Source organism: Rhyacophila brunnea, unplaced genomic scaffold (assembly GCF_057557595.1).
Source record: "Rhyacophila brunnea isolate RB1 unplaced genomic scaffold, BYU_Rbru_1.0 scaffold_4, whole genome shotgun sequence".
Classification (NCBI taxonomy): domain Eukaryota; kingdom Metazoa; phylum Arthropoda; class Insecta; order Trichoptera; family Rhyacophilidae; genus Rhyacophila; species Rhyacophila brunnea.
The window spans coordinates 49,826,036-49,848,490 of NW_028233068.1; the positions used below are offsets into that span (position 1 = coordinate 49,826,036).

At 32.3% G+C, this 22,455-nt stretch overlaps 1 protein-coding gene across 1 annotated transcript in view; it reads left to right on the forward strand.

The window, feature by feature from the left end:
- Positions 1–22,455, forward strand: part of LOC147067478 (uncharacterized) — a 135,750-nt gene that overhangs the window by 104,081 nt on the left and 9,214 nt on the right. Inside the window, exons 5-9 of the mRNA XM_085953609.1 lie at positions 6,140–6,242; positions 7,033–7,234; positions 12,439–12,524; positions 15,191–15,389; positions 17,691–17,945. Coding sequence (XP_085809735.1) covers positions 6,140–6,242; positions 7,033–7,234; positions 12,439–12,524; positions 15,191–15,389; positions 17,691–17,945 — 845 coding nt within the window. The remainder of the gene's footprint in view (positions 1–6,139; positions 6,243–7,032; positions 7,235–12,438; positions 12,525–15,190; positions 15,390–17,690; positions 17,946–22,455) is intronic.

Consider the following 22,455-nt stretch of genomic DNA (forward strand, 5'->3'; position numbering starts at 1 on the left):
GGATCCAAGTGACAGCTTCATACTATTTATTCCTATCCAAGTTAACTTGGATGAGTAGGACGCGGTCCAAGTAGCTTGGATAGGAATAATTAGTATGAAGATGTCTACTTGGATGGCACTCGGTCCAAGTGTACTGTGGATAAGTGTAAAGTGGATCGTGTCAACGCGGCTTAATACTTGCAGTCAAAACATTTTTTAACCCACAGTGCGTTGATAAACAGCTCACCCTGTCAGACATAAAACCCGTCTCACCGGAACACCCCGTGGCTGTTTATTTATGATGAATCGCATTAATTTTCGGGACATCCTGCTCCCTTATATTACTATCTCTGCGGTGTACTTCTACGCCGTAGAACCCTCTACGCTGTACGTAGATGCTTGGAGCGTGTCCTGTACCTAGGTATATTATTGCCCACTACACAAAATTGGCTTAATATCTTTGCATATTAGTTTATTTACTACCATTTTCCTGTCATATATGTATACAATAAAGCTTATAAATATTTTTTATTAAATTTTGAATATAACTACCTGATAATATGCTAATTTTACAGCTGTTAACGTAATAATTGACGAATCATATGGAAATAAAATTACCGTTGTAAATAAACATATTTATATACATATGCATACATTTCATTACAGACACAAACTGTAACTATCAGTGGCAAAGGGTGACTTTTGGAAAGAGGTAGGCTGTGGATATCTGATAAAAGAACACACTTGTCAGGTATACTTACGATAAATAAGAAGATAATACGATATTATTACCTATGAATAGGTACACACTAATGACAATGACACACTAATTTAATGAAACTTCAAAAACTCACTGTCAACAGAAAATTAAGCGATCAGTTTAAATTACGTATTTTTTCAAAACATTTATACACATCAAAAATCATTAGATAAAAGTTCTTTTTATTTTTAAAAACATTCTATATTTATTAATATTCGATTAAACACCATAAAAATTATTTTTTTAAATTATCTAATTATTATTTATTTAGTTTTAGGCTCTGCGATCGGAGCTTACCTTTGTTCATACAAGTCGATAGACTGGGCGGGGCTACGTGACGTAAAGTCCAAATGAAAAAAATTGAGAATTATTTGAAACATAATCCGACCTTTATTTACGTCAAGACAGATCGCGCGCTGTGGTATATTTTTTAAAACCTTTGCAGATTATTTTGTTATTATCTGTGTAATACATTCCTACACATACGGCATCTCTCGTTGACAAAATAAATTATTTTATAGAATATATTATAATCAAGTGATTATTATAGTACATATCTAAAAAAAATCATAATTTAAAAAATAATTATTGTTTTGGTCTTAATACAAGAATAGTAATAATTTTATTTGATTTTATATAATATATTAAGAGCGTACATAAGTGAAACGGCAAATAATTTTCAACTGTATGTGGAACGAAATTTCGGCCGCGTTGCCATTCGGAGAGCGATAGTCGACGTGTTTGCATGTCAATTTGTTTTGTGATGGCGTCGGGGGAATATATTCTTAAATTGTGTAAAGATGACTAAAAAACGTTCCGTATGTACTTGAAAAAGAAAACATGTCAATGGATATACTATTATTATTACGAATATAATAATAAACATAACATAAAAAGGACTCATGTTGAATTTTTATGAAAAATTATATTTCGTTCGGCTGGCGTCATTTGTACAATCCGCGCATCGCCTAGTCACGATCTTTTTAGACCATGCCTCAGCTGAGGTATAGCCTTAATACAATGGTTATCAATTTTTTGACGTTTCATTTAACCATAATTATATACTTAGTTTCGCCTCTGTTTTTGTCAAATAGTTTGTAGAGCATGCATGTGGTACAGAGGGTTCCAGAGGAAATGAGTTCCGGAAGACGCGGTCACATGTATGATGACAATAAAAAATAACAAAATCACTATGAATAAAAATTTGTCAATTCACGTAACATAAAAATATTTACCGTATCCAATGGGGTTCCGATTATTGTAAGAAGTATTTTTATTAATTTTATTTCATTAATAAATAAATTCGAGTATTTCGAGTATTCGAGTCAATTTTACTTTATAGTAAGTAAAATGGTTCTCATTTAACACAACAGTTAAACAGTATGGACTCTCTACATGTGTCGACAGGCCAGGGTATTATCAAAGTATAAAAGCCACAGTATTGGCTTATTTTCAAATATTGTGTTATTACTATGGTATAGTTATATATAAAATCTAGTCAACCATTCATAATTTACTAGCACTTGACGATTAAAAATTTCCAATTAATATAATACTGATATTGTCTGTCGTGTTTCTTTGTCATTAAGTATTGTAAACAAATCATTGTATAACATAAAAAAAGATAAACAATAATATAACAATTAGTAGTTATAATATTAATACAATCGACTGAAGTTACTTGATGGAATTTGAATTTAAATTCTAATGGATTCAAGTTCTGTACTATTCCATTTAAGTCGTTTTTTGCGACCCGGGTTTCGCCTTTCGGCATCTTCAGGAGTCGTGTACACTCACCAAAGACAAACACACACCAACAACGAACACTCTTAACTCTACCTTATATTATAGTAAATCAATACAATAAAGTAGGTAAAAACTCCATTACAATAATTTTCCTTACGAATAAGAATGAAAAATAAATGGAATACATACTTATAAATAAATAGGAAGTCAATAGAAAGAAATATAAATAATTACAAGATAAAAAGAACTTTTTATATACCACGTTTTTAAATTTTCTGTTGAATCATATAAACTTCTTCGAGACTTTCTATAGACAATTCTATGTATTAATAAAAAGTTTTTATTGTACTTGATAGAAATACTGAATAAATATAGAATACTGAAATGTCATTTAAATTTGATTTTGATTTCCATAGTAACGCACTATATATTAATAATTTAGTTGCTAGGACCCCCTTAGCAACCAACAATAATAACTTTCCATGCAAAACAGAATTAATGGAAAATTAATTCAATTCTCCTAAAAGATGGCCAAGAGTATTAAATAAATCATTGTCGTCGTATTCTGATATATTCTAAAAGTTTAAATGTCTAGCTAGTCGGGAAGTTAGTTAAAAATCTTCCATTATCGAATACAAATCTTGGACAAACAAAAAAAAATTTGTACTGGACAAACAAGAATACGAGCTAATAAAAACGTGGTAAAATACTAATAATTGAATGAGAAAAAATCAATTTAAATAACATTAAAATTAGTATATTCTCCCCACAATCGTCGACTTAAATCTATTCACTGTTAAATGAAGGCATCTTCAAACTGATTCCACTGTTCTAGGTTATCAGTGTTGCCACTTACTTCATAAAACTATTTAATTATTTTGTCGATCCAGCGGCCTGTTGATCTATCTTCCGGAGGTTTTCTACTATCCTGATACCACCGGATGTACAGCGATTGTACTTTCTTGAGCAATATGAACACTGAGTTTTATGCTTTATTTTTACCAACTACCTATCTGATGTCTGATGTAAAATGATAATTATTACAAATATAAAAAAAATAATAGTATGCGCTTTTGCACTTCGATTCGCCATCTATCACATTAAAAGCGAATCTAAAGTGTTTTATTATTATAAAGGGGTGCAATAGTTCGCGACAATATAATAAAAGAAAAATATTATACAGGAGTGTGCCGATGGAGAGGGAAACCGTGTATAAATGTAGAGACACACGTCGGACATAACTTTCGGGAGATATTTTATTACTGTGGTCGATGGAGTGTGCCCCTTTCTTAAGAAAAAAACTGGAATAGTTACTAATGCAGAGTTCAATAATACCTATTACAAATCCACTACGTGTGGTATATTTTAATAGTAGATAGTTATTCTTACTGTCATGTTTTAATCTAAACTTTCAATGATTTTTTTTGTATATCTAATACAAAATTATCTATTTAATTATCTATATAATATTATTATATTAAATTATCTATCTCTCCTTACCCCAAACCATAATCGATAAAACATAGTTTTATATCTATAAAATATCTAAAATGAAGTATTATTTAATTTGATAATTTAGATATTTTATTGATAAATAATTTTTTTTACTATTATTTACTATGGCTTGATGGAATTTTAAAAATTTACAAACACTATCCACACATTGCAGTCTTAGGCTTAGTTCAATGAAAACAAATACGTTCGACTGACAAAGTTTAGTGTGCACTATTTCTGTCGGATCTTAACAGCCTACCTCCACCCTTCGTCACTGGTATGTATCAAAAGATGATTATTGTAAAATGGCAATACTTACAATAATTAATTTTAACGAAATATTGAAACGAAAATATTCATTTACAATTCACTACCTTTAAATTCTAAGATAATCAATAACTAGCGTTACCATCGTAGTCGGTCTTAAGCGTCAATGACATTGAGCTACTTTACGAGCTGCTTGTTAGCGAATTTACAATCTGCCTGTAAAGTCGCCCAGTGTCATCATCGAACAAGCTAACAAGCAGATTGTAAACAATCTACCGAGAAAAGTTGAAAGCCGGTCAACTTTACTCGGTGACACGGTGGGCCTGCTGCGTCTGCGAAGTAGAGCGTAGTAGCGACCTCCCGGTAAAAAAACGAACTACGTTCTGTCAAAATAGTCGCTAGCTTGTTGGCTTCTCAGTGAATGGAAAGTTTTGTGTGTCACTATCACAATTGCAGTAGCTGAATCGCCCGATTTTTAATTCGCCAACAAACAGCTTGTAAAGTAGTTCAATGTCATTGACGCATTAAACACGAAGATATAATATCCATTGTTCCTTAGATTCTACAGTGTACATATTATTATGTAGGTACTTATTTATGTATTCTTGACAATCTTAGTCCATAAGTATGCTATAAACCTTGTTTCCTTTTTTACTAAAAGTGTTCATTTTGCTGTCATTTAAATTTTTACATATTATAATATATTACATATGCATTGATAAATTAACTATATGTTTTTTTGTAATCTGACAGGATGGTGCGCAACATGGCGGCTGACATGGCAAAGTATGTCACTGTTTCTTTACTCTATTCACGGAGAAAATAAAATTTCTGTAAACAATAAATTAGTAAACAATTTAATAAAAAAATCCGCTTTATCCATTCCATATTAAATATTTACTAATTATTTTATTATTGGTGTTCAAAGAAAATCTTTCTATACGTAAATTATTATTTATTGTCCGACTATATTCTGATCGCGGCACTGAATTGGAAATTATGATGATAGTGCTAGCAGAATGAAAATTTTCGATTACATATTTCGTTCAAATTATTACAATTTATTTCAATATGCAACAAACATAATTTTCTACAAATAGTTTACCATATGTCATCCAAAGTACGAGCAATAACTAGCACTACCATTGAAGTTTACAGTTTCGTGTCACAGCCTGGCTGTAGTGGGGCCACTAGAGTAAACATTTCAATTATTGTATAATCTACCAATCATCAATGTCTAAATATGATGACTTTTAAAGTTATTTCATGATATTGTTGCAAATATATCTATATTTTTTATTAAAACTTGGGGGCGGTCCGGATCCCTTGACTTGTGTATTTTGTGAGAAAATGCACATAATAATATGTATACACTCTCTTTCGACTGATTTTCTTTTTTTCTTTCAATATGAATAGGTACTTATAATGGATATGTAGGCACTTAAAAGATTTTTTAAATTTTTTAATGTCAGTCCAAGTATAAATATAATATAATATTATGGACACACAATATTTATAACATTGATAAGAAAAATCGAATTAATATCATAATTATTATGGTATCTCTTTGATTTCTCACCGTGTGATTTTTCTTCTCTCTAAATATCTCTGAGAATAATCTCTACGACTAGTCAGAAAATGAGAAAAAAAAAACACACGCCGATACCAGAATTAATAAATAATTTCTTTAAAAATATTAAGGAATAGATTACATCAAGCTTTACTGTGGTGTATCTGTTTCTTCTGTCATTGGTGACCCGCCGTTATACGAGTGATTTATTTACAAATCGTTTGCAGAAATTCTATTTTCTTCGTGAATGGGGTATGTACCTAGGTTAGATGAAGCATACCATTTTTGTGGAGTATTTGTAATGTGTGTTTTTTTGGTTCCAGGATCGTGAGGAACAAGGCTGCTGAGAAGGCGAAACACGTCCACCAGCAGTCGCAGCAGGAGCACCAGGATGGGCATAACCAGACGCATGGATCAGTCGTCTCGGTAAATACAAAGACGTCGATAATTTCAATTAAATACGACACATTTCTCGGAAGAAGAAGATTAAAACAGCGTCATTTCAAATAGGATATAGTCATTAATATAAACCAATTCTTAAACATCACTGATACCTATAAATATGGTGTATTATTAATTTAAACGAAACCCTAATGTTAGCCCTGGAATGAATACATTAATATTTTATAATATGGATAATATATTAATATATATTAGGTAGGTGCCTAATTTCAAAGCAATTTACGATAAATATTACTCTTTTCCATGTTATTAGACACCGATCATTATTTTTATGGAATATCTACAACTATTGCCAATGTTATAACTAAAACATTGCAACTTGGTTTAGTATGTTTATTAATCAATACAATACAAAATATTATTTATATAGTAAATAATTTTATGAGTAATACGATATTTCTTCAATTAAGAACAAAATTGATACAATAAATAAATTTACTTAAGTATTGATATATTTTTATGAGAATATTTAATCATACCAAAAATAACCCACGTTTATTTGCTTAGCTTTGTTCAATGATTATCTATAGATTTAAAATTTTAATTATTTGAGAATTATAGCTATATTTATATTTTTTATGACAGTCAAAGCTTTAATTATGACAGCATTTTTTTAGACAAAACAACTGATTTACTTTTAATAAATAGATAATTTTAAAAAACTATGACAACACTACATTAAAAATTACTCTTGTTTCAAGTTTATTATATATCTATATCTGAAAATAATATTTCATTACCTTACTGTCTTCAGGTTATAACTCATTCCGGAGTAACTGTTGGTGAGCAACAAGTGAGCAGTACAGGCAGTTACAGCATCAGCGGTATCCTGGGTCTCCAGCCAGCCGGAGTGGGAGGTGGATCCGTCACTGGAGCAGGAAGCGCACCCAGTCAAATTCCCCCTCTCGAAAGCGCAGCCCTCGCGCATCATCGCAGGAAGAGACACGATGACCCAGGTGAGCTAGGTATATAATTTTCACTTCACTTTTTTATATATTATATTAGGTATACCTAATCTACGAAAATTTGTTGTTATCTTTGTTTGTTTTTTTCAATTTAATCCAAGTTAAAATAATAATATTGTACTTACATACATAATAATGAAAACATTTCTGAGAAAATATTATAACAAATAGAAAAAAATCTTTTTTGAAAAAGTAAGATACCCCGCAGGAATCGAACCTGCGTCTCTCGGATTTCGCGCCCATGCACATAGACCACTATACTAAAGGCGCCATACTTAATTGTGACAAATTTTAATTAATGGCCCTTAATACTCTTCTGAAACGCTTTCCAAATTGAGCTACTATTGTATATTATATTTGTATTTTAAATCAAAGCGGGTAAGTGTGCCCTTGCATATACTTTTTCTTTTACTTTTTCAAAATATTTTTTTTATATTGGTTATAATATATTTTCTCTAAAGCTTTTTTAAAATTATATACAGTCAATAATTAGAATGTTACATTCTTAATAGTTAAATAATAATAATATTGTGTAATGCATTACGTAGATACGTTTTTATGATAATATTATGAAAGTATCAAACTTACCCAATATAAATATGATAAACTACTGTCGATAGCCGTCGATAGCCGCCTTGTGTATAGAATAGAGCCATTTGTCAATGTTATTATCAACAAATAGAATGCATCAATAATTTATATTAGGCAATGAATACTTTAATCCAGAATTTCATAATGTATAATATGGCACGTTTTTCCGAATCAATATATGAGAAAATCAGTAGAATAAAGTCCTCTCAAATTCAGTGGTTAGGAGATGTGTGACTTTAGATTCATATACATATCTATATATAAATGTTCGTTATATATATTATAATGTTTATATTGTATATTTTTGTAAATGGACTTTAAAATAAAACACAATACCATATATTACTTACTTTACTCACAGAATTGATTAACGATTAGGACCGATTTCGTACGCTTAAAAAGACATTGCTAACTGATCTGTAAAAATCTTTAAAAAAAATATTAATAAAACGTGAATATGGACCAAAATTACTGTATGGTATTTTTTGCAAGGAGTATTGTAAAACTATAGAAAACAAACAAATTTCTAACCTTATAGGAGCAACATTGGTATATTAAGACTTAAATATAGCATAGCAATAATTATTAATCAATTTTAATCCGAAACAGTACCTACCAAATAAAATATAAAACATTCTTTTCAGTAAAAAAATATTTTAACATAATTTAACAAAATGTATATTTGGCGAAGACTATTTAAAAATGAACTGTTCTCTATTGTTTTATTGTGTATATTTTCACGATGCAGCCTCGATATACGCACAAATAGAGTTTATAGATATATGCATAACTATGTGATATAATATAAGTATACTTATATATATGTTTGGAAAAAAGGTCCTCCCAAATTTATTATAACAGTCACAGCATGGGGGGACGTGGCTATGTGAAATTTATGTTCTTCCCAAAACAAGATGTAGGAAGAAGTTTCTTGTAGCCAGCACTACATTGCTCGAAATCAGAGAGAATTTATTCGAACTTTTCGGACTATGCTTACTATCTTTAAACTATACATATATCTACTCAGCAACGCATAATATAATAGAGTGGTTTACAAACGTAACATATTAGGGATATATTTTAAAAAAATCATTTAAAAATACTACCTACTTACCGTTAGTACCAGTTCACATAGTTACGTCCGATTTCAAAGGGCCGGCAGTAGGTAATAAGTTAGCTTCAATGGATTTCTTATTTTAATAATTTCAATTAAATACATGTTGTTTAATAAACCATTTCTTTTATTCAATAAATAATTCACAAGATTTTAAGAATGTAACATTCCATATATTGAACATACATAAATTGAAAACACCCCAGATATAAACCCACTAGAAAAAATCATATTTGAAAAAAAAAATACGAAACTCGACGGGATTTGAACCCGTATAACCATTGGTGTCGCTTCAATCTGTGCATTAACTAATTATGCTACGAAGCTCCTATATAATTACGACAATAGTAGGTCATACATGAAATGCTTATCAAATTGCGTTATTATTGACTTGTTGTTTATATCCTAACTGGGCCTCTTGCATTAGCTGGTAGACAGAATTGCTGCTGGACTATAATAAGGTTCGGTGGAATTACGTGGTTAGAAATAACAAGAAGTCGATAAGACTGAAGAGAGCTTAATAAGGCCTTAATCTAGCAGTGGATGAAACAGGTTGATGTTGATGACATACTAACTGATACAAGTTTCATATTATTCTGTAGAAAACGGTTTTATTTACCTGGCTTTCACCTGTCAATATAGTAAACAATATAAGTATAGTAAAAATACCATTATTAAATTTGTAAGTAGGTATAAGAATCTCACAGAATAATATGTTGGAAATATTCAAGTGTTGAAAAACTGTGTATTAGTTAATAATCAATTCCCCAATAAATAAATTCATATAATTCATATATCATATTACGTGATATTGTAGAATATACAAGATATATCATATATTATGTGGATGGATATGCATAATATAGCCTGAAGATACGTTGTTAGCAGAATAATTAACAATACTATAGTTTTTTACTTGCAATACTCTTGTAAGAAGTATTTTGTAAATTCTTCTTGTTGGTCACCCTACATTTATTATCCCTTTTGTCTTTCAAAGAGTGGGTAAGTTTTCGTTCGCAAAACTGTTCATAATAAATTCCAAAGTCTTCCTAATTGGAACCAACTTTGGGTCTGAGTTTGGGACACTCTGATTCTAGAATAGGCTTTAACGGTTTCAGTACTATAAATACCTAGACTTAATATTTTAGAGTAATTTTAATATTACAAAAAACAACTTAATATTTTTTACATGCTGTAGAATGAATGTAAAATGGTATTTCACAAAGACGTCAAAAGTAACCTATTGTTCTAAATATTATTTTTAAATACTTCGACATAATACTAGTAGGTAAAGATTTAAATAAATATAGTGGAACACTGAAAAACAAAAATATATAGCAGTGGCGAAGGGGAGAGGTAGGCTGTTAAGATCCGACATAAATAGTGCACACAAAACTTTGTCAGTCATACTTATTTGTTTTTATTTAACTAATAATACAATTTACAGCTGGTGCTGGTTAGTTTTTAAAATTCGATTAAACCCTGCCTAAACCAAACCACAATAGATTACGAATGCTATGAGTGGCTGAAAAAAATAGTGCACACTTTTTCAGTCATACTTATGTGTTTCCTTTGAATAAAAAATACATATTACAGATTGTGTTGGTTAGTTTTTTAAAAATTCAGTAAGTCCTGCCTAACCAAACCATAATCTATAAAAAAAATTCTTCTATCAATATATCTAAAATTATATGTGTAATGTTTAATGGTATAATAACTTTAGATATTTTATAGATAAACGTATGTTTTTTTGACTATTATCTACTATCGCTTGGATTAGGCAGGGTTAAATTGAATTTTAAAAATTAACAAACACTATCGACACGTTGTAGTCTTCGTTCAATGAAAACAAATAATATGTATAATTGACAAAGTTTAGTGTACACTATTTATGTCGGATCTTAACAGCCTACCTTTACCCATATAATATAATTATAATATATACCTACCTGGTATTATTTATTGAATTAAAATGCAGGCAAAGTTTTTCAATACGTAGGTGACACTGAAATGGTTAAATTAAGAAAATCTTCGAATTAAACTGCTCCACAAAGAAAACTTTTCTGGAACTTGCGTATTATCCCAAGATTTATCCATCCCCACTTCAAACTTGTTCATGGAGGCTTAGTTTGCTTAAATTGGCTTTAAAATAGTTGACTTTGATTATAGTTTTTTCCGGATCAATAATTATCATCAAAACTCCAGCGACCTAATAGGTAATTAGTAGTACAACTTGTGTATAATACATACCTGTATATTTATCATTTGGTATTCACCACATATAAAAAACGTTTTACGACAACACTGCTTTACTCACATAATGAGCTTTATAATTTTATTGTCAATATACTGAGGATAGAAAAAAGCTATATAATGTAACATGCAAGAAACTCCTGAAGAAATTTTCAAATTACAATCAAGTGGAGGATGAGGGGATTTTTAATTGGTAAATCGTAAGGAGTAGGAAGCGATTGAGATTTAAATTTTAAATATATTTTATAGTTTTTTGAAAATATTAGTATTAGTTGAATTATTCAAACGGGTGCCTCTAATAAAATAAATACATTTTATTTATAGCAATGGGGTTTCAATCAAGTTTATTGGAATTACAATAAATTTGAAAAAATAGTCACGATTATTTCGTGCTAAATTTCACACGAAGGTGGTGACATAAAATATATTATGCTTGGTTTACGTGAGTGAGGTTTTAAATATACCTGTCGCCTGTACACGTGCATGGATTTACTTGCAGCAATAGTGTGTATTTTAAACTATCGTGATAGTGACTGTTTACACGTAAAAGTTCTGACTATCTCGCCAATCTCATTCTTCAAGAATAATCGAGACGCGATGTTGTCATTTTTATTACTATTTGACAGGTCGTGAAAATCGTTTTTTACCAGAAGGTTCGCCACTATCGTTCAACTGCGCAGGCGCAGTTAGGTCATAGAACAAATCCCAACTGTCACGTGAAAATTCAAAAGCTTCCGAACTTTTTTGATTCATATATTCAATCTTGCAACTTGCATGATAACATGTTTACACGTGCATTTTCTTGTTATGGCTGCAACAATACGTAGGTACTGTCAGCAGTAATTCATGCACGTGTAAACGTGGTATAATTTCATCACATATTTTTGCGAAGCAGTATTGCATGTCGTCACCTGAATGCAGAACTATTCTAACTCACATTTGAAATATTTTGCAGAAGATTTTTTTGAAACAGCCTACTTCAGTTATTTATTATTTATATAGACAAGTCTATGCACCGATTTTCTCATCAATAATCCTACTAAAATATGATGCATACATTTATCCATAAAGATAATAAATAATTTCAGTAAGTGGTTTCAAAAAACTCTCTCTTGAAAATTTTCAAATGTCAGTTAGAATAGTTTTGCATTCAGCTGACGATGTGTATTTGCAATATTGGAAATGTGTTTAGTGCTATAAGAGTAAATAATAATATTGTGTTTAATTTATTTTGCAGAAGACAACCGAGAGTATAGCAGTCAATCCGACGAAGATATCAAACGACAAAGAAGTCACTACAATGGCGATCAGCTTTATTCAAATGTAAGTTTTAAAGCTATAGTTAATATTATATAACTTATTGTATGGCCGGGATGCATTATAAAATATACTTACCGATCACTGTGGTAAACCATTTGATTGATCTAAGTCAGGCAGCCTTCTTAACGGTTTGGACCCAAACTTTTCTTGGCATTCTGCTAGTGTCAGACCCTTGGTACTCATGAAATGGTACAATCATCAGGGACATCCGATACATATTTGCGTTAACATCCTAACGTGGCATGTCTGAAAGACAAAAAAGCACAGACGACATAAACAGACACCAACGCCATCCGCTCACGCATAAACTAAAATCTGGTTAGAACTGGTTGGTGATGGAACTCATAAACTGGCCGGTGACTGATGCTTCGCACATGGCGCTACTGAAACCTAATAATCTCATAACCTCAAACCCATTATCTTTTCTACTTCAGTCTAAGCTCTTTCCACAATATTTTTATGGAAATATTCTGGCAGCCTGTAATTATTATACAGGCAGGAGTATTTCTCAATATCTGCCACATATTTTAAATTAAAAATCGGTTCGCTCATCTTTAACTTTTGAAGTATTGACTTGTTATTGCTTGCAATTGCTTGCAATTGCTTGTTTAGTTCAGTTCAGTGCTACAAATTTTGGTAATAAAACATGATTTTTCATCAAATCTACTGTTATTGGTACCACTGTTTTATAGGTGACTGGAAACTGAGAGACTGGGAGACTAGCATGTCACGTCTCTTTGGTTTCGGTCGCGGACGTTTTGAAACAGAGATTCCAGTCTTGCTATATACCTACTGGAATTTCAGTCTCGCCTTTTTTGAGTATTCGCGTGAGCGGATAGCCTAACGATCAATATAATTATAGCCGTTGATGGCGAAGCATACTGCAAGAAAAAATAATTAAACGGCACGTACTTTTTATGCCTCTCGCGCCACGGGCTCATCGCAAGGCAACTTGTAGTGTGCTTCGGATCTTAGGTTACGCGCAGTCGATGACCATTTATGGACGTGAGCACCAGTAGTTATAACTGTACATTGTGTATATCCTTAGACTTAAAGTGCGGATTATCTGAGTATTGGGTATATACCCAATAAAGTGCCAGAATCCGTGGAGTAAATGCGAAAGTCAATGGATGCCTGCAAGATTTGGTTAACCTCGCCCCTTCCCTCCGCCTGAAAAATCAATAATATATCATTATGGATACATAGGTATTCCAACTCGAACAATACCCTCCCGCCCTTCACTGCGGAAAACCCTTGAACATGCAGTCTGTTGTTTGACAAATTCAGAATCCACATTAAGCTGTGGAACTAATGATGATGAATATCATAATAATAATAACTAAATTCTTCAACACTCTGTTCAATCTTCGATCAAAAATAATCCTCACAAATAATCTGGTTTAATTTGACATTTATTTTACATTTTACTTTAAAGTATCAATGATTCCCTTTCCAAGTTACCCAAGGTACAATCTTTCCGTTGCTTAGCAACCATGATTTCACAGGTTCACGGTATAATACTTATGTATACACCTGTTCCAGAGAGAATCGCTGCATTAAACTCCCCTCCTTCTCATTTCCCCCCTCCAACCCCCTTGTAATTAATGTTTCGCTGCGCTTGTAAACCTGACTTAACTGCGGTTTGCGTCCCTGCTAAGGTAAAATATTACGGCGACATCATTTACGATTACAAAGCTGTGGTTATATTGCATAGTTATAAATTATTATATTTTAATAAAAAAATATTAATTCCTATTTTTGGTCTAAGTGCAACCCAGTAGATCTGAATTTATAACACAACAAAACATAAAATTAACATGTGATTTTTGACAATAATCCACAGTGTAAAGTCGAGCATTTTGGCACTAGGTACGTCTTCATCGTGTTTATAATATATGTTTTTACAATGATATAGTTCGTATTTTTGTGACTTTAAAACTCTCCACACGTACCAACAATACACAGTATCGACTGTGAAGCAAAAATCAATAATAATTTATCTGTGGTGTCCTGGATAAGTCGTCATAATATGTCAAAAATTTGCTTTAAAAACATTTGTTTTTTCATCAACATCAGGTAAAAAATAACAATTAAAATATATATGTACTGCAAAACAATAATATAACTCTTTTCGCATTGAGTTTGTTGTTAATTGTATAATGTTGTTTTACTCATTCAAATTGACTAAATCATAAATTTGTATTTATAGTGTGACAGTAAAATTGTAGGTATTTAATTTGTTTGCATTTCGTCACAATGGCATCTTACCATCTTATAGAAACACGTAGAAGTCTCTCATGTGAAGTTAGCTTTTTCGACTTATCTAGTTTTACCCTATATCTACCAACCACAAAATTATTTTGCTCTGTACCTAGTACCTACGTACATACATAATATAATATACCCCTAACTGTTTTAATATAGATCATTATAGCGGAATAGCCTCTACAAACTGCGGATATCTTAACAGATTTTTTTAATTAAAGTAATTGTTTTTTGTTTTTAAAGAATTGTAGTTATCACCACATGCCATCAATGAATGTCACGTGTTCTAATTCAAATGAAACTGAAACCTACGACTAACATAACCAGATGGCTTATAAAAATATTATTAATAATGTACGTTGACTTTCATCTAATTACGAATAAATTTTCCTTTTGCTTTCCAGCTTTGGTCCTCGAACAAATGGAGCCTAAAAGACGAATACAAGCTTTTGTCAGAGCTAGGGGCACCAGCCTACTACGAGACTGCGGGGGCAGGGGGCGGCGTTACGGGGGGCGGTGGATACCCTCCCCCTGCCGCCCCCGCCCAAGATACCTTGCCGCCCTACGATCCCCTCTACAATCCGCCCATCGGAACGAGTTTGGGTAAGGAAAAATGCTCTATCTATTACGATATTTAAAACGGTGAACGTTTACAGATGTACCTAAGTTTAGTTATTAACCTAGAGATATGTAGATATGGGAGACATATTATTAGGTACCTACTTACATTAATAATTCAATTATTTATAAAATCTTAGGTTCCTATACTTAATAAATAGCACTTATTGGAACAATTGTGTAAATTAAAAACTTTTACATTTTAGTATATATTTATTAAACAATAAATTTAAGTTGCTGATTTCATTAAAAACCCATGGTAATAAAACAGATTGGCGCCGCACATCTAAAACTAGCATTACTAAATATACCTACATTAGGAATAAGTATATATTGTATTATTGTTTGTCACGATTTATTAACTGTTCTTGTGGAGGTTATGCCAAGACCTATGAAGGTCACGATTCAAGGACGCGGCCGCAAAAGCGTGATCACTAATGATTCGTTATAACCGCAAAACACTACTTTTGCAATTTTATTGTTTGAAATATTGTACAATGTACAAAGTTGACTTATAGAACCGTTAAGAATAGCTGGTGCTTTTCAAACAAACAAAAAAACAACACAACATATTCATATTCATATCGATGGAGAAATTTATGGTGCTACTGTTTATCTCTTTCGTAGTTGGGAGTCACAAGATCCTACTATCTTCACCTCCTAATTGGAGGTATATGAGTAAGTATTTAGTATCATGGAAATAATAATTTTGTTTCGCATATCAATCAGTTTTCTACGTGTAGCTATGAAAATGGTTATATAGGTATGTTTTGTCAACAATGTAAACAATGACACTACCTACTGGGAATAAAGGTTCAAATACATTATGATCACGTTATAATGCTCACGTGCTGTCACAGTAAGCTGCCGCTACGGGAAAAAGTGTGTAGGTAATGTCGTTTTTCTTGGTATTTAAAATGTCATCCTGTAGCACATTTTGAATCTTTAAACGAACATTTTCAAGTTAGCAAAATCTGCCAAAATCACCAGAACAATAATAATAATAAAATTTGATTAGAGTTTCCACTCACCATCATTGAATTTATAGAGATAGTGATCATTCAAAATATTCTGCGGAATGACGAAACCATAGACTAAACTTGTCGCCGTACCAGCATGTGACAGTACCTACGTGACGTGATCATAATGTAATTGCAGCTTAAAGGTATTTAAAGGCCATGGGTAAAATTGTGGCTAAAAATAGTCAGTTAAATCTGTTTATTTAACATAGATAATATACATTTTACGTAACAATAATAGCATGTTATATAGACTTATTCCACAACAAAATAAATCTTAGCTATTATTAGTGTTCTGAAATATCTACCCTACCTTATAATGAACGGTAAGTAGATACTAAGTAAATACAGTGTAGTTTTAGTTAGATAGCTATTTAGCCATAATAATCTACCAAATAAGTATTTAGTTATTTGGACTATTGGTTAACCGTTGTTAAAAAGACGCAATGAAGATTCACCTGGTATCAATTAGATTCCCTAAATCCCTCAGGTGTGGCGTGTGAGATAAATCACCTGTGGTTTTAACAGTTTCTCTCAATCCGCTGAAAAACGTTTTTTAACCCGACGCTAAATGGCCTCTCGTGAATTTAGAATAATATAGCTACCTATTTCCAAATTTAGCTTAAATGTCAGATGAAGTCTATATTGAATTCAAATGTTTTTTTTTATCAAGTCATTTACACGAGTCACTGCGGATGATCCTCCGCAGGGAATTGAATTCAAACATTCACTTTTTGTTTACACGTGTCACTGAAAGTGAAATACTCGATTCATTCCAAAATGGCGTCAAGTGAAATAGCAAACACAGAAATCACAGAAACAGCAACCAAGAACCACAAAACAACACTCTGTTTATTACAATCAGTATGTACTATCAAATTTTGTTTTCAAATATACAAAATGACAGTTTACGTACCTATGTAAATATTATGACAGTACTCAGTGCGCATGCGTGGCGTGTGCGTATGCGCGGAATCAACCGCAATGATCAAAAAATGATCCAAAATAGAACATGTTCAACTTCATTCGCTTTTGATTCCGGATGATTCGTTGATGAATGAGCGTTTACGCGGGTCATTGCGGATGATTCCTCCGCGATGATCGTCAAAAGTGAACTATGTAAACGGGACTTAAGGTACCCATCACAACAGACTTTCGTCAGGAATAACTTGAAAGAGGAAATAATGAGACCATTGCCAAAACATGAAAAAGTGCGCGAAAAATTATTATTGATTTAATAAATAATATTGTGTTTTCTGTTTGATAGGCGGTGGCGATGGAGGTGGATTTACCTTAGCCGGCAGCCCAGGCCTTCCCCCGGGCGCCGGAGACCCTCACCCGACCTCCAGAGCCCCGAGCGCCGAAGGAGCGTCACTCCAACTGCAGCCGCTCCATCCGCCCTCGTCGCACCATCACCACCATCACTCGCAGCACGGCCAGCAGCCCGCCTACGCGCTACCTTTGCCAGGGTTCGCCCACTATGTGCCGCCCGGTGAGTCTCCGCCGCCGCCCATCGTCTCCTGTATGTACCCGCTTATCATTTTTTTATTATTATTTATTTTTAAGTTACTTTAATTTTTTTATTTATTTAAAGTTTTATACTTTAGAGCGGTGTTACTCAACTTTTTTACACCAGTGGACCGGTAAAAATAAGAAATAGATTTTTCTCACTGTAATTAAATTTTATTTTATTAGAGATAGACATAACACACATACTATAACACCTTGATAAAATACAACATGAAAATTATATACTTAATTAATTGAAATAACCAAAAACCGTTAAGTAAATAAATTGTTAATATTAGAACTTATGGAATTTTGAGAAAAAAATATTTAGTTTCAAAAAAATAGTTAAGTAGGTAAATTTGCTGCTGCAACTTTCTTATGTATTCGAAAATCCAGACAATAATTTAACGGTTTTGTAACTTAGAAATGGATATTCTTCTTTCAGTGATATCCAAAACTGAGACACTGTGTATGAAAAATAATACGACTTGTATATACATTTGAAAGACGATTTGCTTGGAATTTTTGGCATAGACAATATAAAAAAAATAGGCGACAACTATTTATGGACCCGCAGAAAAATTCTGAGGACTGGCGGTTGGGAAACACTGCTTAGAGATCGATTGGTACGGCACTCGCTGTACTGCATAATATAGTTTTTAATAATTTTATTATTTTGTATTTACACCATTTTTTATTCAAATGAATACTCAGGAGATTAATTAATGTAGTATATTTTTTTCATCATTTGCACTGAATAGGATTTGATTTTAAGTGTAATGCAATTGTACAAGCTGCATAACACCCGGATTGCAATGGTTGCTTGTTCATGTCGCATTCGGTGCAAATATTTTTATCCTAATAAATATAATATTATGTTTTTTTTTTTGTGTAACAAATAAATATTTTTTGATATTTTATATATTTTATATTGTTTACTACATATATTTTTTAGAAAAATATGGTTATTAACAGGCTGATTGATGAAAGTACATAATTACCTACTTAGCATATTATGTGCATATTTTTACTATTGTGTATTGTTTCAAATTACAATTAAGTACATAATTATTGAGTTGATTTATTCTATATGTTATTATCGTTATAAGACTATTAAAGAACCATTACACATTGTCATTTTAGAAGCTCTACTCGTATATGCGTCTAAAATGGTCATGTGTAAAGGGCCTTTCTCAGTACAGAAGAAATAATATGTGAAATAATAGGCATACGGCATTTAACAAATTAAAGTTTAACCAATCCATACATTTTTTATTTAAATATGCAGTCGACACCAAACTTATCCTTACTAGGTAGGTATCAGTAGCGAAGGGTGGAGTTAGGCTGTGAAGATCCACCATAAATAGTGTACTTATATTAAACTTTTTCAGTCATAGGTATTTGTTTTTATTGAACTAAGACTACAATTTACAGATGGTGTTAGATAATTTTTAAAAATCAATTAAACCCTGCCAAAACCAAGCCATAATAGATTATAGTCAAAAAATACTCGTCTATCAATAAAATACCTAAAATTATGCAATTAAATCATACATAACTTTGGATATTCTATAGATAGAATAATATTTTTTATCTATTATAGTTTGGTTTAGGCAAGATTTAATGAACTTAAAAAAATGAACTAACAATAATATTACGTGTAATATGTATTCTTAATACAATGAAAACAAATAAGTATGACATAATTATCATACAAACATACAATGTTCACATCTGATCGGATATTTTGTCCGTTATATCCAAAATCCGTTAAATTGAAGTCTACTGTAAATTGGTTTCATGTTTTTGATCCATATAATATATTATATCGTCACTGTTCTGGCAGAATATTCTAATTTGAAAAAAATACATATTGAGTTAGTTATACCAAAATGTTCCTTATTTCAAACTTTACCGTCTGGAAACCTTCTTAATAAATAAACAGTCTTTATTGTAAAGTCATCCTTTTTACGATTACTTAATAAACCCACATGATAGACCATTTCAAACATTTTAAAAACTTCAAAGTCAAATTACTCAAAACTAGTATTATCCAGTTAGTGTGTACTGACAGAACAGAGACGATATATAATATACGAGGGTGGGTCAATAAGTCCTTAGAAAAGCCGACAGGTGGCGCGACTAGTACTGTAAGCGGTTTGTTTTCATGCAGCGGCACTACCGATTCAGTATGCTGCGAAGTTTCAATCAGATTGGTCGGGTTGTTGTGTGTTTCTCGTACATTTTAAAAAAAATTTGCTTGTTTACAAAAAATGGAGAAAATTGAGTTTAGAGCTGTTATTAAACATTTTAATATAAAAGGGTTAACAGCAAAGGAAATAAAAAATGAGTTGGATTTAGTTCACGGCACATCTGCTCCTTCACTTGCAACTATTTATAACTGGTTAAATGAATTTAAACGTGGTCGTACATCAACAAAGGATGAACCACGCTCAGGACGTCCTGTAGAGGTGACTACACCAGAAATGATCAATAAAATCCACGATATGGTGTTAAGTGACCGAAGATTAAAGTTGAGTGAGATAATTGAGGTTACAGGGATCTCAAAAAGTAGCGTCATTTCTATTTTACATGACAAATTGGGCATGAAAAAAATTTCTGCAAGATGGGTGCCGCGTTTGCTCACAGTCGACAATAAACGCAATAGGGTGGTGGCCTCTAAAGCCCTGTTGTCGCTCATGAAACGCAATCCGGATGAATTTTTTCGTCGCTTTGTGACTGTAGATGAAACATGGATACACCACTATACTCCCGAGACGAAAGAACAGTCAAAGCAGTGGATTGCGAAAGGCGAACCATGTCCAAAGAAGGCGAAAACCGTAAAATCAGCTGGTAAGGTTATGGCTACTGTATTTTGGGATGCACGTGGAATTATTTTCGTTGACTATTTGGAAAAAGGAAAAACAATAACAGGGGATTATTATGCATCTTTATTGGACCAGCTAAAAAACAAAATTGAAGAAAAACGGCCTCATTTAAACAGGAAAAAAATCCTCTTTCATCAGGACAATGCCCGTGTTCACACATGTTTACGATCAATGGCTAAAATTGAAGAATTGAAGTTCGAATTGGTCGACCACCCACCGTATTCGCCAGATTTAGCCCCCAGTGACTTTTTCCTTTTCCCAAACTTAAAAAAATGGCTAAGTGGACAACGTTTTTTTTCAATTGAAGAAGTCATCGATCGGACAAATGCTTATTTTGAGGACCTTCCGAAAACTTATTTTTCTGACGGTTTAAAAAAAATTGAGAAACGTCTAACCAAGTGTATTGAGCTCCAAGGAGATTATGTTGAGAAATAAAAAAAAATACAAAAATAAAAACTGTTTTAATGCTTTTTTCTAAGGAATTATTGACCCACCCTCATATAACATAAGTATTGGTAAAATATGCTTGAATTTTTTTCCGGCAGTCACTGAATATTGAACCTTGAAACTAGAGGTTAACGTTCTAACCTCTGCTCCATGGAGAGCGCAAAGTAATCAAATTTATATATCCTCGCAAAAACTTAGTTACATCTGTTTAAAGGTAACTTAAATCATGTATTCAAAACACTATGTACACTTAACGTAAGGTTCTCCCATAAAATCTGTTTATATGACATCCTCCTAAAACACGGCGGTAGTCAGTTTAATACCTGCAATAATTAGCTGCACCATATTCTCTAATCGCACCTATGTCCCACCTTAAACATAATGAAACCCCTTCCCCGGTACTAAAACCCCACCACTGCGCTATCAACCCCCCTTAACCACTAAGCGTATTATCCCATTACGAAGCCCCCTGTAGGTAATACGTTACGGGACAGGCCGCTTCGACACACCCTGTAGTGTATAACTACGCGGTATATCTTTGTTGTGCATATTTGCTTGAATTAACCAGTGTACTGATAATAGAGAGGGTTATATAGACATGCTATTACTTGAAATCGGACTGTAATATTACTACTTTCAAGTATATCTATATTCAGTATCACTACATAATAATATAGTTAGTAATAAAATCATTCTGTAAGATTTAATTTAGCTTTATTGGTTATTAACGTGAAATACTAATAACGCCTGTATACGTGCATGGATTTACTGACAGTAATAAGCGTATTTTAAACTATCGTGATAATAATTGTTTACACGTAAAAGTGCTGAATGTCTCTCCAATTCATTCTTTAGAATGAGCGAGACGCAATTTTGTTATCTTATGGTACTAGTTCATACTATTTGACAGGTACCTAGTGAAAATCGGTCAACCTGAAAATTCGTACGTCGTTGGTTTTTTTGCCGGCAGGCTCGCCACTATCGTTCTACTGCGCAGGCGCAGATCGAAAAAATCCTACTGTCGCATGAGAATTCAGAAGCTTCCAAACTTTTTAAATTCATGCATGCAATCTTACCAACTGCAATTTGCACTGAGATTGTGTTATGTTTTGGGTAATATTTTACACTGAAATATGTATCATTCTTTAAATTTAAAATTAATGTAATAACTTTGTGACTGCGGAGGCT